This window comes from Sus scrofa, chromosome 13, assembly GCF_054392235.1.
Source record: "Sus scrofa isolate SSC_HxYL_T2T_F1_AM1 chromosome 13, Sscrofa_HxYL_maternal_Yorkshire_Landrace_v2.0, whole genome shotgun sequence".
Classification (NCBI taxonomy): Eukaryota; Metazoa; Chordata; class Mammalia; order Artiodactyla; family Suidae; genus Sus; species Sus scrofa.
The window spans coordinates 166,202,731-166,216,631 of record NC_139395.1 but is presented as its reverse complement, the minus strand read 5'-3'; the positions used below and the strand labels follow the sequence as shown (position 1 = coordinate 166,216,631).

At 36.9% G+C, this 13,901-nt stretch overlaps 1 protein-coding gene across 7 annotated transcripts in view; it reads right to left on the bottom strand.

The window, feature by feature from the left end:
- Positions 1 to 409: 409 nt before the first annotated feature.
- The window catches only part of CD47 (CD47 molecule), a 59,677-nt gene continuing 46,185 nt past the window's right edge, over positions 410 to 13,901 (bottom strand). For 2 of the 7 annotated variants that reach the window (XM_084987037.1, XM_021068529.2), the window contains exons 8-11: positions 8,733 to 8,764; positions 7,352 to 7,376; positions 6,464 to 6,496; positions 410 to 4,337 (exon numbers count right to left, since the gene is read on the bottom strand). In XM_084987037.1, coding sequence (XP_084843163.1) covers positions 4,333 to 4,337; positions 6,464 to 6,496; positions 7,352 to 7,376; positions 8,733 to 8,764 — 95 coding nt within the window. In that variant the 3' untranslated portion in view covers positions 410 to 4,332. 7 annotated transcript variants of the gene reach the window in all.

The following is a 13,901-nucleotide window of genomic DNA, read 5'->3' as shown; positions in this document are numbered from 1 at the left end:
ATTGGAGTTGTAGCCACTGGTGAAGCCACAGGAGTCACAGTCACAGCAACAAAAGATATGAGCCAAGCCCCAGACCTACACCACAGCTCACGGCAATGCCAGATCCTTAACTCACTGAGCAAGCCAGGGACCGAACCTGTGTCCTCATGGATACTACTAGTCAGATTCACTTCCACTGAGCCACGACGGGCACTCCAAGGCACTGACTTTTAATTAAAACGTTGCTCTGATAAAAAATTTGCATACTGGGTGTTATTACACTTTAAAAAAAAATTTATAAATTGATATTTTAAGTCATACTTTGCATCCTTACCTAGGATATGGACTTGAAGATACACTGATAAGGTGAATTTCTCAGTCATGTACTTGTGGTCTGCTGAAGCAGCAACAGAAATAAGCCCAACAAAAATAGCTTAAAATGTTTTATTAAGTATATATAATATTACAGGGTAATATTTACAAAGTTATGTTTTTTAAATAAAAAAGTATCTTGGCAAAGTTTGCAGATATTCAAAGCTTCAAACAGTGATAAATTGATTTAATACATATAAAAAAAACCTCTAACGGTAACACAGCTGTAAAACAACTTTGGTCTTTAAATCACTGCAAAAAATGGCTACTGACAAATAGCACACCTTTAATTGCTATGGAAAAAAGCCCCTAAGAGAGGATCTTGCACATAGCAACACTGGAGTTTTCCTTATTTAGAATGGTTCGTGGATATTTATATGGTGTGGGATCTAATTCTCAATAATGGCTTTTTGTAAATAATGCTCTGTTTAATAAAATCAAAAATGCTTCCCTCTTTCACCAACTCTGATAACAACACTTTAAAGATTCCACTGATGTTGCCTTACAGAGAAGCTTATTACAAATGCTCTCTTTCTTTTCAAAAGGCTAAATTTATGGGCATGCTGGCCATAAATGTTAAGTAAGAGCTGTCAAAAGCCAAAGGAAGGAAAACTTCCTGTTCACTGCTCATCGTTTAAAAGTTACCTGGATTTTAGCCATGGAAAATGACTTAACAAAGAACACGAGTGGGTGATGGCGGTTAGTGGTTTTGAAAATCTGACACATGTGAAAAACAACATTTCTAAACAAACTCCATCAAATGAAAACACAGTAAAAAGATAAAGGGTTGCCAAAAAGTCATTTCTCTAGTTTCCAACAACAGGTAAATAAAGAGGTACATACAAACACCACAGATGTCTATTTGGAATACCCACGTTAGGACAAGAGAAACCTAGGTGATATAGAGCTTAATTCTTATAAATGAAAAGGAGGAATAAATTTACCACTTTTTGAACTTTATTATAACTCAAACCACAATTTGGCTGGTCACTAACTACACTGACCACAGCATCCTGAAAAGAGGAATACTCCCAGCTACGGGATAGCCCCAGTATTTTGATTCTGACATTCTCAGAAATTTTAATAGATCAAAACTGGGGTTTCTAGGTGAAAAAGTCATCAATCACCTTTTAAGGTTTTCAGAGCATGTGAAATTTGTCTAAAAAGAAAACTCTCTAGCTCATCCTATTAAAAATAGTGAGAAATACAAATACAGCCTATTGTCAATCATCAAACTTAATGCAGTGATCATCAAATGTATGTGAAACACTGCAAGAAGAGAAAGGAAGAAAAAAAAAAAAAGCTCTTGCTATATATGGAGGAATTTTTAAATTGAATGAGAGAAGCAAGACAAAAGCCCAAGAGAGCTAAGCAGAGATACGTGAAGTACTAGGAAAGGTAAGTAAGAGATGAAAGTGGCAGCTGGACAGACAGGAACAGACAGTCAAGGAGAGCCAGGGGTCAAGGAAGGGCGTTGGGGGGGGGGGGTCATGTTTTTGAAGGAGAGAGAAATTTGATTTTGTGGAAAAGGTTGGATAGGTTTGTTCCCAAAATGACAAACAGTGTCACTCTGAGAAATATACCATGAATAAAACTGAGTGGAAGAGTCAATGGCAAAAACTGGGATCAGTGAGTGAAAAAACAGATTATGGGGAGGGGGGCAAATATAATGATGCTCGAAAATTGTCAGCAACTTTAATCTGGTGTGACAAGAAATTGGAAGCCACTGTGAGTCTAATTTAAGGAGAAGGAACTAGCCCAAGGATGCCCAACCAAGTGGGGTCCTGCTCCTGCCACCACGGTCCCTTTTTCAGAGACACTGACAAGGAGCAGCAAGGGTTAATTTCTTCTGGCCTTTCTCCTGCTGCCTCTGTGTGTCTCCTTTAGGGCAGTGAATACCTTCAAGGACAGGGAGCATCAAAGAGAACACAAAGGACAGGTAAGTCCCAAGATCGAGCCCCAAATAAGCGAGACTTGACTGGATATTAAAAGGTTCATAAAAAGTTGACTATAAAGATTTTCATAACTGACTTTTTCTTAATAGAGAATAGGGATTTGGATCTTTTTCAAGTCCATCTGCTTTTTTCCTCCTTTCATCAAAATTGATTTCTGAAGTAATAAACAACCTTAGTAAAATATACTTTACTAATATTTTCTGAATGAAAAAGAGCAGCAGGAGCCAACAAATCTGTATAAGGAACATAGCTCCCTCTACACATAATATTCTGACAGCAACACAATTAGAGAAGAACATTTTTTTCCTTTTTTTCAAGAAGAGCTATCTTCATAGTGTGTTTACTTTTCTGAGAGGCATCAGCGGGTCAAAAATTTTGGTTTGCTGCAGCAAACCACTTGGTCCCAGAATAAAATATAACAAGTAATTTGGCATAAAAGAGGCACATGGGGACATTCAGTGGACTAAGAAATAATTATTAATAATGCAACTACACATACGAAGATTTTATTACACAAACAGGGAGAATAACTAGTATTTTTAGAGGGTATCGGTGAGCAGTCAAAATGCTTGGCAAATTACCTAGAATTTTTTAAAGTTTTAAGTGATCAAATATTCACATCAAATATAAGTCCACCCAATAAAGAACTGTCTTTAAATGTTTTTACTAGAAGCATGAAATTAACATTTGCTCTCCTGTAGGTACCCCGCTGTCATCCATACAGAAGATGCATGTGCCTAACTTACACAGGTGCACATAGAAACACACACCCACAAGGGAAGAAAACGAGCGCTAATAATCTAAAAGTTCTTCAGGCGATCACAACTGTCAGAATGTTAATTTTCTTCTAACAGGGGCGGGGGGGGCTAGGAAACATGGGGGTTTTGTTTCACTTTTCAATCTTTGAGTAAGGTGAATACAAGGCAGGACTACAGGAGGAAGATGATGGGTGCTTATCATGCAACACAGATACAACAGTAATAAAACCACCCTTGCAGGGCCGGCCTACTGGCCTGACAGTGACACACGTTATGTTGCCATGCAGGAGACTCACAGTTCAAATCTCAATCTTAGTTTTTCATGCCCCAGATCAGAAAAGAAGCAAAGAAACACTGTAGATTGTGCCTTCAAATCCGAGGAAGGGAATACATATGTTACAACCATCGCTATTTTTGCTGAAAAGTGTGAACATAGTTCTCTGAGAATAAGTCTGGCTCCTTTCTGCAGTGATGCTACCGTGTCACTGGACCATGTTCAAAGAGGAGAAAAAGTGCTACATCTTGTACAGCAGAAGCAAATAACAGGAGGACAAGACAGGATGTAAAGGGTTGTGTGAAAAAAAGAACACATCCATCAGTAAAGTTACCCTCAATCTGGAAAGGGCCTGGTACATTGCATGTTGAAGGAATAACGTGTGAGTGGCAGCCCCCAAGAATGAAGACCACGATCCCCATCAGTAGCACATTCCATGTAGGCAGTTCCCAACCAAATTTCTGTGTGTACTCAATTTGTTATTCCCTTGACCCAGGAGCAGCAGACACATTACTCAGGTTAAGGCCATAACTGCCAAAGTGGCTGCAAACTCAGTTTGCTAAGGTTCAATGAAAGCCACCGTTTTCAGAGATACCACTGGGTAACCAGGTTAGTGCCAGGAATTCTCACCTTGAATCAATTTAACCTGGTGACCTAGGGTCAAGAAACCCCAGGATCTGAAAGGTATCATTCTTGGAAGTTGCCCACTCTGCTTTTGTCCATAATTGAATAAAAATAACAACAAAGAACTGGATCTCAATTGGGCACACAACACAGATTGTAATTTTATTAACTAAATTAAAAATGCTTTGAATAAAAACTTAAACTGTAACAATTTAAAGGTCAATGATTTACTTTCTCCCATAGATGGAAACCAGTTACTCTTCTTATTTTCTTCTCCCAAACAGTGAATCAAGGCCGTGGTGCTTAAACACAAGTGTGTATCTTTCACGTCTTAGTACTCTCCAAATCAGAGTCCATCACTTCACTTCAGTTATTCTGGAAAATTGAAAAATGAACATATAATCACTATGCATGTCTATTTTATATACATTCAAAAAGTTGATGTACTTTAAAAAGTTTAAGAAACACAGTATCTGGCAATTAAAAAAAATGATTTAATCTTGGATTTGCAAAGGCCACAAACATTAACCAGGCAAATCATTAGCCTTTTTAGTTACAGTAAGTAAAAGACCAATACCAAATGGAAATAAAAAATCAATAAGGTCTGATAATCTCCGTTTGCTGGGTTGGCTGAGGGGAAGCCAAGAGATGCTGATTTTCCAAACAAAAGACACTGATCCTAGAATAATATTCTATCACATTTACTTTAGACTGACACCATTCATTTAAAGGGAATTAAACATGGGATTAGGAATTAGTGAAAAAGGAAGTGGTACCATGGTCCTGAGAGGATACTTACAGCCTCACTCACCTACAGGGCAGATACACTGTGAGCAGTGTGCACTGGCAGGGAGAAGGGCCCATCAGACAGACATTTGGAAAAATACCCAATCAATTCTGAACAGCTAAAAATTAGCAAATTTAAGGGAATTTCAAAGGTTGTCAGAAATTTCATGTGCAAAAAAGTCACATCTTAAGGGAAATTAACAAAGGAAAAGGCACTTAAGGTTCTTCTACTGGTTTTGTAAAAAATAGAGAAAAGCTTAGCTTCTTCATACACCTATAGAAGAAAGATACCACAGTAGGAGAAGGAAAAACAAACAAACAAAAAATAGAACTCCAGAATGTAAACATGGACAAACCATGCCACACTTTCAGGTACCAGATTTTTTTTAAAGGTCATTTAATATTATTCCTATTAATCATGGTGGGTTTTTTTTGTTTTGTTTTGTTTTTTAAGGAGGGCAGTGGTTAGTATAAGCCAACATGCATTTTTTGGTAATAAAGGCTGTGACACAGACTTACAAAAGTGGGATCATTCTGTGACTGCTTATTGAACACAGTCTAATCATTGTTTTAAATTTAGCCCACCAACACGCAGTTGGTGTGTTTTTAATCTTATGCAAAAACTAATTGTACTCAGAGGAATATGGCCTCTTGAGTTAAAGAGTGCACTTTGCTGTAGAGGCGAGCAGGTAGGTCACAGACTTTAAAACAGTAGAACAGAAAGCGAGCTATTAACATGATCAAGGAATGATTGTAATTATCAAAGGTATGAAGAAATTTCTGATAAAAGAAAAACAGAGTTATTGAAATGTTAAAAGAACTAAAGTATAACATGTTAAGGTAAAATTAAAATGAAATTGTATAGCACTCAATATCTCACTTATAGGTCTTTGAGATAGTCAATATAAATTAAAAGGTATTAGCCCAGAGCTCCAAAAAAACAAAGAAGCAAAAGCTGGCATGACTAAACATTTCTCTCTCTCTTTTTAAATCCTCTCTCACAAAGTTAGAACCCTGTTCCTGCTTGAAAAGCAGAGATATGGGTTAAATGCAACAAAATCACCAACACAAGCACAAAAGAAACCCTGTCAATATGATCAAGATTTGTGCCAGATTATCTATGTGTTTTAAAAAGCATTTTATTTTATGTATTTATTTTTTATGTCTCTTTAAGGCCACACCTGCGGCATATGGAAGTTCCCAAGCCAGGGTCAAACTGGGACTGTAGCTGCCAGCCTATGCCACAGCCACAGCAATGCAGGATCTGAGCTGTGTCTGTGACCTATACCACAGCTCATGGCAATGCCGGATCCTTAACCCACTGAGTAGGACCAGGGATCAAAGCCACATCTTCATGAATACTAGTTGGGTTTGTTACCACTGAGCCATGATGGGAACTCCTAAAAAAGCATTTTAAAATTATAGCCACCAGATACTTTATCTGAAAAAAATTTTTTAAAAAACAATAATTTCTCTTGTTATCAGCAATATGACTGGAGATCTGATTAGTGATACCTTACACTTTTTATATTACTACTTTTGCAAGTTTTAACAGAGTAGATTTAAGGTGTATAAACCAAGAAATGTAGGCCTCTATGATTTGACAGTGTCCCTTTTACTAAAAAAAAAAAGCTATACTTTCAAGAAGCAATTTTATTTCTTTTTAATGGCCATATTTTAACCCACCTATAATTACAGTTGCATCTTATACTTACCATCATTCATCATTCCTTTTGATTCTTTAAACGCTAAGAATTAGTAACAAGCCAAGCAGACAGTTAGTAAGATTCCACAGTTAGAAATCATTTCTAAATAGATATGCAGTAATATCATGCCAACTATTCCACAGATCTAAAGCCAAATTAAATTTAAGGCCATTATTTGATTACAGAAGCCTTTTCTGTGGATCATACCCATAGGCTCCATAAGGACACAAAATCAGTTGGGAATATAGATCTAGATTTAGAGAGAAAGAAGGTGAGATATTTTGGTCTCACTCCATGATAACAGCCTGCATCTTCTGAAAATTCATAATTAGAAGTTGAAATTAACTGAGATTTTTCTCTACTGGGGGTGTTACATTTCGTCTAGGCCAATTAAAAAGGTAATAGTCCCCTCACCCTAAATATCATGTGGCTAGCACAAGCAACTACTCGAGAGACAGAAAACATGTATTTTTCTCAGGGGTGGTAACATTACAAAAGCAATACTCTTAATTCTTGATGAATAATCAAGAAAAGAGGTCAAGGCAAGGGAAGAAAAAAAAAATAAGATTCCTTCCAAGGCACAGACAGCATTCTTTTTTTTTTTTTTTTTTTTTTAATGAGAGTTGCAACGTTTATTTCAGGTTCTCTCTTCTTTTTTTTTTTTTTTTTTTTTTTTTCTTTTTTGCCACACAGGCAGTATGTGGGAATTCCTGGGCCAGGGATTGAACCTATGCCACACAGCAGCAACCAGAGCCACAGCGGTGAGAACGCAGGAGCCTCAACCCGCTAGGCCATCAGAGAACTCCCCATAGACAGCATTCTAACTGCTTTGGGGGCCAAATTATTATGACCTGGTAACGGATTAAGAAGAATATACAAATGTGTAACACCACATACCATTAAGGGGTTCCTCTACAGCTTTCTGGAAAATATTTAAAATATATTAACAAAAAAAATTTATTTTATGTCCTTTTATACTAAAATTTATATATACTAACATTTAAAACTATATAATAAACAGTGAGTCCTACAGTCAAAAAAGAGAGTAAGGCAATAAAGGTTAGTGAGAAAAGCAAAGCTTGCCAAGTCAAGTAATTTATAATAACTGTACTATTCTCTTAATATTCTTTTTTTCATACAGATTTCACCACCTCACCCTGTCTTAGTTCAAGAAATCCTAACTTCTCAAAAGTACAAACACAAATAGCAATATGATAAATAATAGTTAAACTAGAGATGAGAGCAAAAGAGCATCATTTTCAAGTCATGCAAACTGAACTCAGTAACAAGGAAAGGAAATGTATTAGGATTTAAGGGTCTAATGGCTGGATATCTCTAACAGAGGCACTTTCCCTAGAAACTTCTGGCTGTTTGTGACCAAGTAGCTAGCACCAATCTTTTTAGAATGAACACATGTGGGGTGAGATGCACACCCCCACCCCCACTTCCCTGGCTGCTCAGGCACGTCAGTTGAGACTTATCAGATTTAGGAGTACACATAATCTTCACTTCCTGCCACACACAGGGGTCTCACTTTTGGCATTCCAGACAGAACTATTATCAATCTGTTATGGGAAGATGAGTACAATAGAGTTCTTTCCAGATCTTATTTCCATAAAGTAGGTCATATGCCTGTCACCATGATGAGTCTTTCTAAGCCCCCCCCCCCATTTATCCCTCTCAATCTATCTCCTAAATTTGCTTTTCTTGGAAATTTTATCAGCGTATTAAGGGATCTAAGATACAGTGAAAATGATAGTATAGTTTGGAGGAAGAAAAATGCTTGTAAAATGGGCAAAGGAGAGAAATGAATCATAATTCAGAATAGCTACTTTCGGTCATATTTATATTTATTTCATAGATTCTCATTTTTAATGAAATCAACTTAACATAAACTTCAGTCCCTCATTTTGATGCCCTCCTTATCATTCTGCATATGCACATCCAATGGATCCAACAGGTGAGGAAATATTTTGGTATCAGCTTCCTTCAGCAGATAAGGACCATTAATCTTACATACAAACTTTTTAGTTCTGGGTGTGAGAAGTCAGCGCAATCTTAAGGAATCATTATTCTTTCCCATTGCTAGTAAATGACCAAAGATAGGTTTTAAAATGGATTAGAGCTATTCATGCGAAGGTCACGAAAAGACTTCAGAGTTCTCTTACTTTGATATTATACTAAACAGCAAGCAAAGAGATCCAATATTTCAATTACCATTCTTTGGTCTAAACCATCAAACAATCATACCCAATTCATTTAAGAAATTTCAACTTACCCTAGGAGGTTGTATAGTCTTGTGATCAGAAGCTGATTAAAATTAAAAAAGAAGAAAGTGAATTTAATAAATGAAAGAAATTAAGGCAATTATTATATTTTAAGATAGATTTTCAGGACTAAAACTAAGGGTGTCAGAAACTCCACTGAAAGAGTTCTGGCCTTGATAGTCTATTAAACAAATACAGAACACTCTTAATTATATGCATTGACAGAATAAAATGATGCAAATAACCCACCCAAATCAAATACTGAACATACAAAGTCTCTCCTTTGTGCATGCCATATCTGTCCCCAAGTCAGCCACTTGTAACACTTCATGGCGGAGAAACGCTGTCATCTACTCACCTCCACTGTAGGCTGTCTACCTCTCCCTACTCAACCCATTTGGAATGTGGAATGAGTGGGGCAAGGACCACTTTCTGCCTCTACTCCATGGCCCACCCTTAGTTCATTGCTCTTGTTCCCTGTAGCTCAGTCTTCTTTTGTTCTTCTTCTATCTTTCCAATTTTCAGAGCTCCAGAGAGCAGACAAACTAAAGAAAATATTCAGGTCCCTCTGAGTTTAAAGAATTATTCCAGGCAGCCAATTAAGCTATAATCAAGCCTTTCTCTGTATTCCTTCTTAGCTGTCTGAGTTACCCTTTGTGGCTTCTGAATGGGTTGGTTAATGAAGATGAAAGAATATGGGACATGAGGAGAGTGACAAAAGGGAAAAGAACTGCCCTAGTTGCATAAGGAAGAAGAGAGAACCTCCTTATGACAACCAAGTGAGGAGGTCCTGGAGCAACTAACACCAGTCTTAAATAAAGAATCAGAGACCCACAGATACAAAGGCATCAAGTGGCAACATCATGTGAATCACCCTGCAGGAGGGTGATGCTACCGGGTGGTCAATTTCATTCTCCTCTGGACTTGGTGATGGCACTGGATTTGCTTATGAGCAGATGGAGACAGGCCCCCAGAACTGCTCTGGTCTTCTGTGCTAATTATTTCCTACCACTCCTCCATGCCCACTTATCAAGCTTCCAAAATGGAGGGGGAATGGGGGTGAGACCTGACCCAATGGTGGCCAACCTACAGACTGGCCAGAAGCTGGTAAGGATTGCTCCAACAGGTGAAATGGCAATAGACTGGCCTGAAAAGTTTCTCTCATTGGAACCTAAAGAGGAGATATAGAAAGAAACCAAGGAGATGCTCAAAGCTTAGAGTCAAAGGTAAGAAAATATATTGGTGAAAATAGGATAAAAAAATAAGAACTTTAATGAGAGGATGAGCTAGTTGGCTAGTAGGTAAAGACCCGAAGAGAGAGGAACTAAGGAACTGTCACTGGCAGGTCATGGGCTAACTCTGGTTACTGAGAAGACATATGGTTACTCAGTCTTCAGAGATGTGCTGGATTCTTCTAATGCCTAAGCACTCACTCACTATTCCACTCTCTCTGAGGCCCAGTTATGCATCTGCTCTCATGAGACTCCCATCTCTGTGTGTGCTTTAATGTAAATCTCCTTTACTGGAGGCACTTGGGGAGTGGTTTGGTCCTTTAAACCAAACAAGAAGAAAACCTCCTTTTTAAAGTACTATGGAGTAAGATGTGTTGGGGATATAGGTAAATCACATTTAGCATCCTCCCAAATGAACCAAGCGGAATTATAGAACTTCACTAGGGACAATCATGATAAATACAACTTGATCCATGATACATACATGTAGGTACAACTTACTTCAACTAAACCATGTCTTGTACCTAAGTTCTATCAGGGAGAAGAGAACTGAATAGCTATGTAAATTTCTGATTGGTAATGTGAAGGGCCAGAGGTAAGATCTTAGTGTTATATTTATGAGCTTATAAATTATTTATCAGAATTAGTGTTGGGAACTGCCAAGCAACTCCTCTAATAACCCTAACAACACATAAAGAATACTTTCTGAGTTCTGATTCTCAGATCCAAGGAAAGTCACATTTGGCTAGCTCGTTCTGAAACAGAGATCTATACAAAAATAATTATTCAAAGGGCACCAGTCAGCTGTGATCCCTCTAATATTATAAAACCAAACAGCGCAGAAGTGAATTTTGCTTGAGTTAATCCTCTCCAATAGGCATATGACCTACGGTGACTTAAGAGGGATTGTGATTTATCTGCTGTTACCACGCGCCTAAGGCATCGACACTAATAAATATACATATTTTAAAATCACAAGCCTTAAGGATTCCATATGAGCTCACTTGCAATGCTTCTTCTAATTTGTTCTTCTTTCCCAGAAACATTTGACACATACAATAAATATATTTCTAGGTTTTGAATTTTCAGGAATACTTTTATAGTGTTATACATATTGATGTCAGATCCACCTCTCTCCAACAACAGGCAAGAAATTATTACTGAATTTTACATACCTATTTCTTGTCATTCTAAAATATCTGACATGTTGTGGTAAATAGCATTTATGACTGCTAGTCAGTTGATTTGTATCAAAACATGATTATATTCCCTTCGACTGAACTAAATAGTAATGGCTTAAAAAATTAACAAGTATTAATCCTTGTAAAGAATGGACATAAGCATCCTATATTGACACTACACCCAATTTCAGTGAATTTAGTTGGTTCTTTTTAATTTTCTATATGTTCTCATTTTGTTATTCTTCTCAGCCTTTGATTTCATTTTATGGAATTTAAATGTTTCACTAAATAAACAAAAAAACCCCAACACAGTTAGAAAAGAACATAGAAAATGAAACTTAAAACCCTACTCTTTATAGTAACAATTAAGGATACAAATTTAAACTTGGAAATAGTGAAAAAAGAAAAAAGTTAAACCTCTCATAGGGATATAAACTTAGTCCAAGATAGCTGGGATTTTTTTTTTTTTTTAGCTACCTAAGGATTTTATCACATTTAAGTCAAGACACATTCATTAGACTTTTCCAAAAGAGAAAAGAATATCTGCAACAAGTAAAGGTTATGCTGGAAGCATTCATAATTTTTACTTCCTGATACAAATGCTCAAATTTGCAACCTTAATGTTATACATACTCAGATTTACACATTCAGATTATATATGAAAAACACATCAACTTTTCTAGTCTATCACATTATCTAAACAGCTACTTTCCTGTACCTTTTCTCTTCTTGCCCTTCAACTGACCGAAGGTGCTTCTCTGAACTCTGGCATCAGACAAGTCAATTTGAAAAGTTAATTTAGAATATTCTCAGAATGTCAATAAAGTTGGACTAAATTCTTAAGTTACATATGGTATATTTATATATTAGACTATGCTAAAGAAAAAACAATTTGGGGAACTTTCCAGGATTTGAGTGTCACTTTGATTTTAATGTGAGAATAGTACATTTATAATTACACTGGTTTCATGGGCTTCTTAGGGATGTAGTGATGGAGAAGGGAATGGAGAGCAAAGTCAAGGGGGTAGCAGCCAGACAATGCCTAGTTCCGTTTAAGTCAGCATCTCCAGACCTGTTGGTCTTCATTAGACATGGGAGGCATGGAGGAGATGGGGATAAAAGGGAGGGAGATCCGGATAATGAGGGAAGAAAAGAACAAAGAGCTGACCATCAGTCAAAGACACCTATTACTACATCATGATGTATGGAAACTGCAGGTCACATTCTGTTCTCAAGCATTCAGAGGCGGCAACATCATCAGCAGTGCCATCTCCAGGAACCAGACAAATGGTGATTAGAAGACTCAACAAAAATAGGACATGTATCAGCTTTCATAATGTGATGCTCACGATGGCTTCCAAATGAATGCCACTCTGCTTCAGAAATATTCATTAGGCTTTATGGCCTGAACTAAGAAAACGTCACTGAGGAAACAGCTCTGACTTATGCACATGTAAAGATGGTAAATTTTAGTTAAGTATTTTAACTGTTCAGCTAAGAAGCATTAAAGGGAGATAAAAATATGTAACAGAATTGAACTCAGTGATTAGTCAGTGAAAGTTCAAGTTCAGAAATAAAGGTAAAATTTCTTTCAAAGTACTATGCAAGTCATGTGGGGGAATTATCCGACTATAACAATTCAAGGTTTGTGTTAATTTCTAGAAATATAAAGTTCACCTAAGGCAAAGCAGAAAAGACTGATTTTTTTTTTTACTCCATTAGTTTGTAACTTTGCATTTTTTGACAAATGTTTAAGAGTTTGCTTTACTTGGTAAATAAAAAACACATCTTTTAAAGGAAGACTAATATAAACTAGACTGTGGGGAACAGCTTTAGAGTAAGACAACACTAGTTTTTAGGCACTATTAAAAGCACCTATTTCTATAAACATATTAAAAATAAGAATTAATACAGAAGCCTGTTATTTGAAAATTTGAAGATTAAATACAAAGTTTAGAAATAGTAAGCTAAGTCCACATTTACTATCAACTGATTTTTAAGAGTAGTAAAAGCCTAAAATTTAAAACTCAATGTCTTTATTATATTGGTTTCAACTAAAAATATTTTAAAGTCAAGTGTCACAGCGCACTGCTCTTTAATTAACAAAAGTGACAGATTTTGAATTTCAGTTCTGTCTACTTCGGGGAGACAAGGTTTGTAAACAGTCTGCAAGGAGAACAGCAACTGACAAACAGGCCTCTGTGGAAGGGCTCTATTACAGAGACAACGAGCCAATTAAAATCCTTTTTAATTAGTGAAAATGAATCCTCAACACTCTCTCCTTTTACTGGTATAAAAAATCTGTATTTTTGAAAACATAAAGCTGCTTTCTCTGCAACTACCTAATAATCTTTAAACTTTTCATGAATGCGTATGACTTCTACCCTCTTTCAGTACCCCCGAATCATTCTAATTTTATTATTTCAAAAATACAGCAGCTGGGCATTCCCATTGTGGCACAGCAGAAACAAATCTGACTAGTATCCATGAGGATGCGGGTTCGATCCCTGGCCTCCCTCAGGGGGTTGGGGATCCAGTGTTGCCATGAGCTGTGGTGCAGGTCACAGACATGGCTCGAATCCCATATTGCTGTGGCTGTGGTGTAGGCTGGCAGCTGTAGCTCCGATTCAACCCCTAGCCTGGCAACTTTCATATGCTGTGGGTGTGGCCCTAAAAAGCAAAAAATAAAAATAAAAAAAATAATAAAGCAGCATTCGTTGCATTTTTTCCATCTGGAATTACCAATTCATTTCTCTGTTTCTAAACT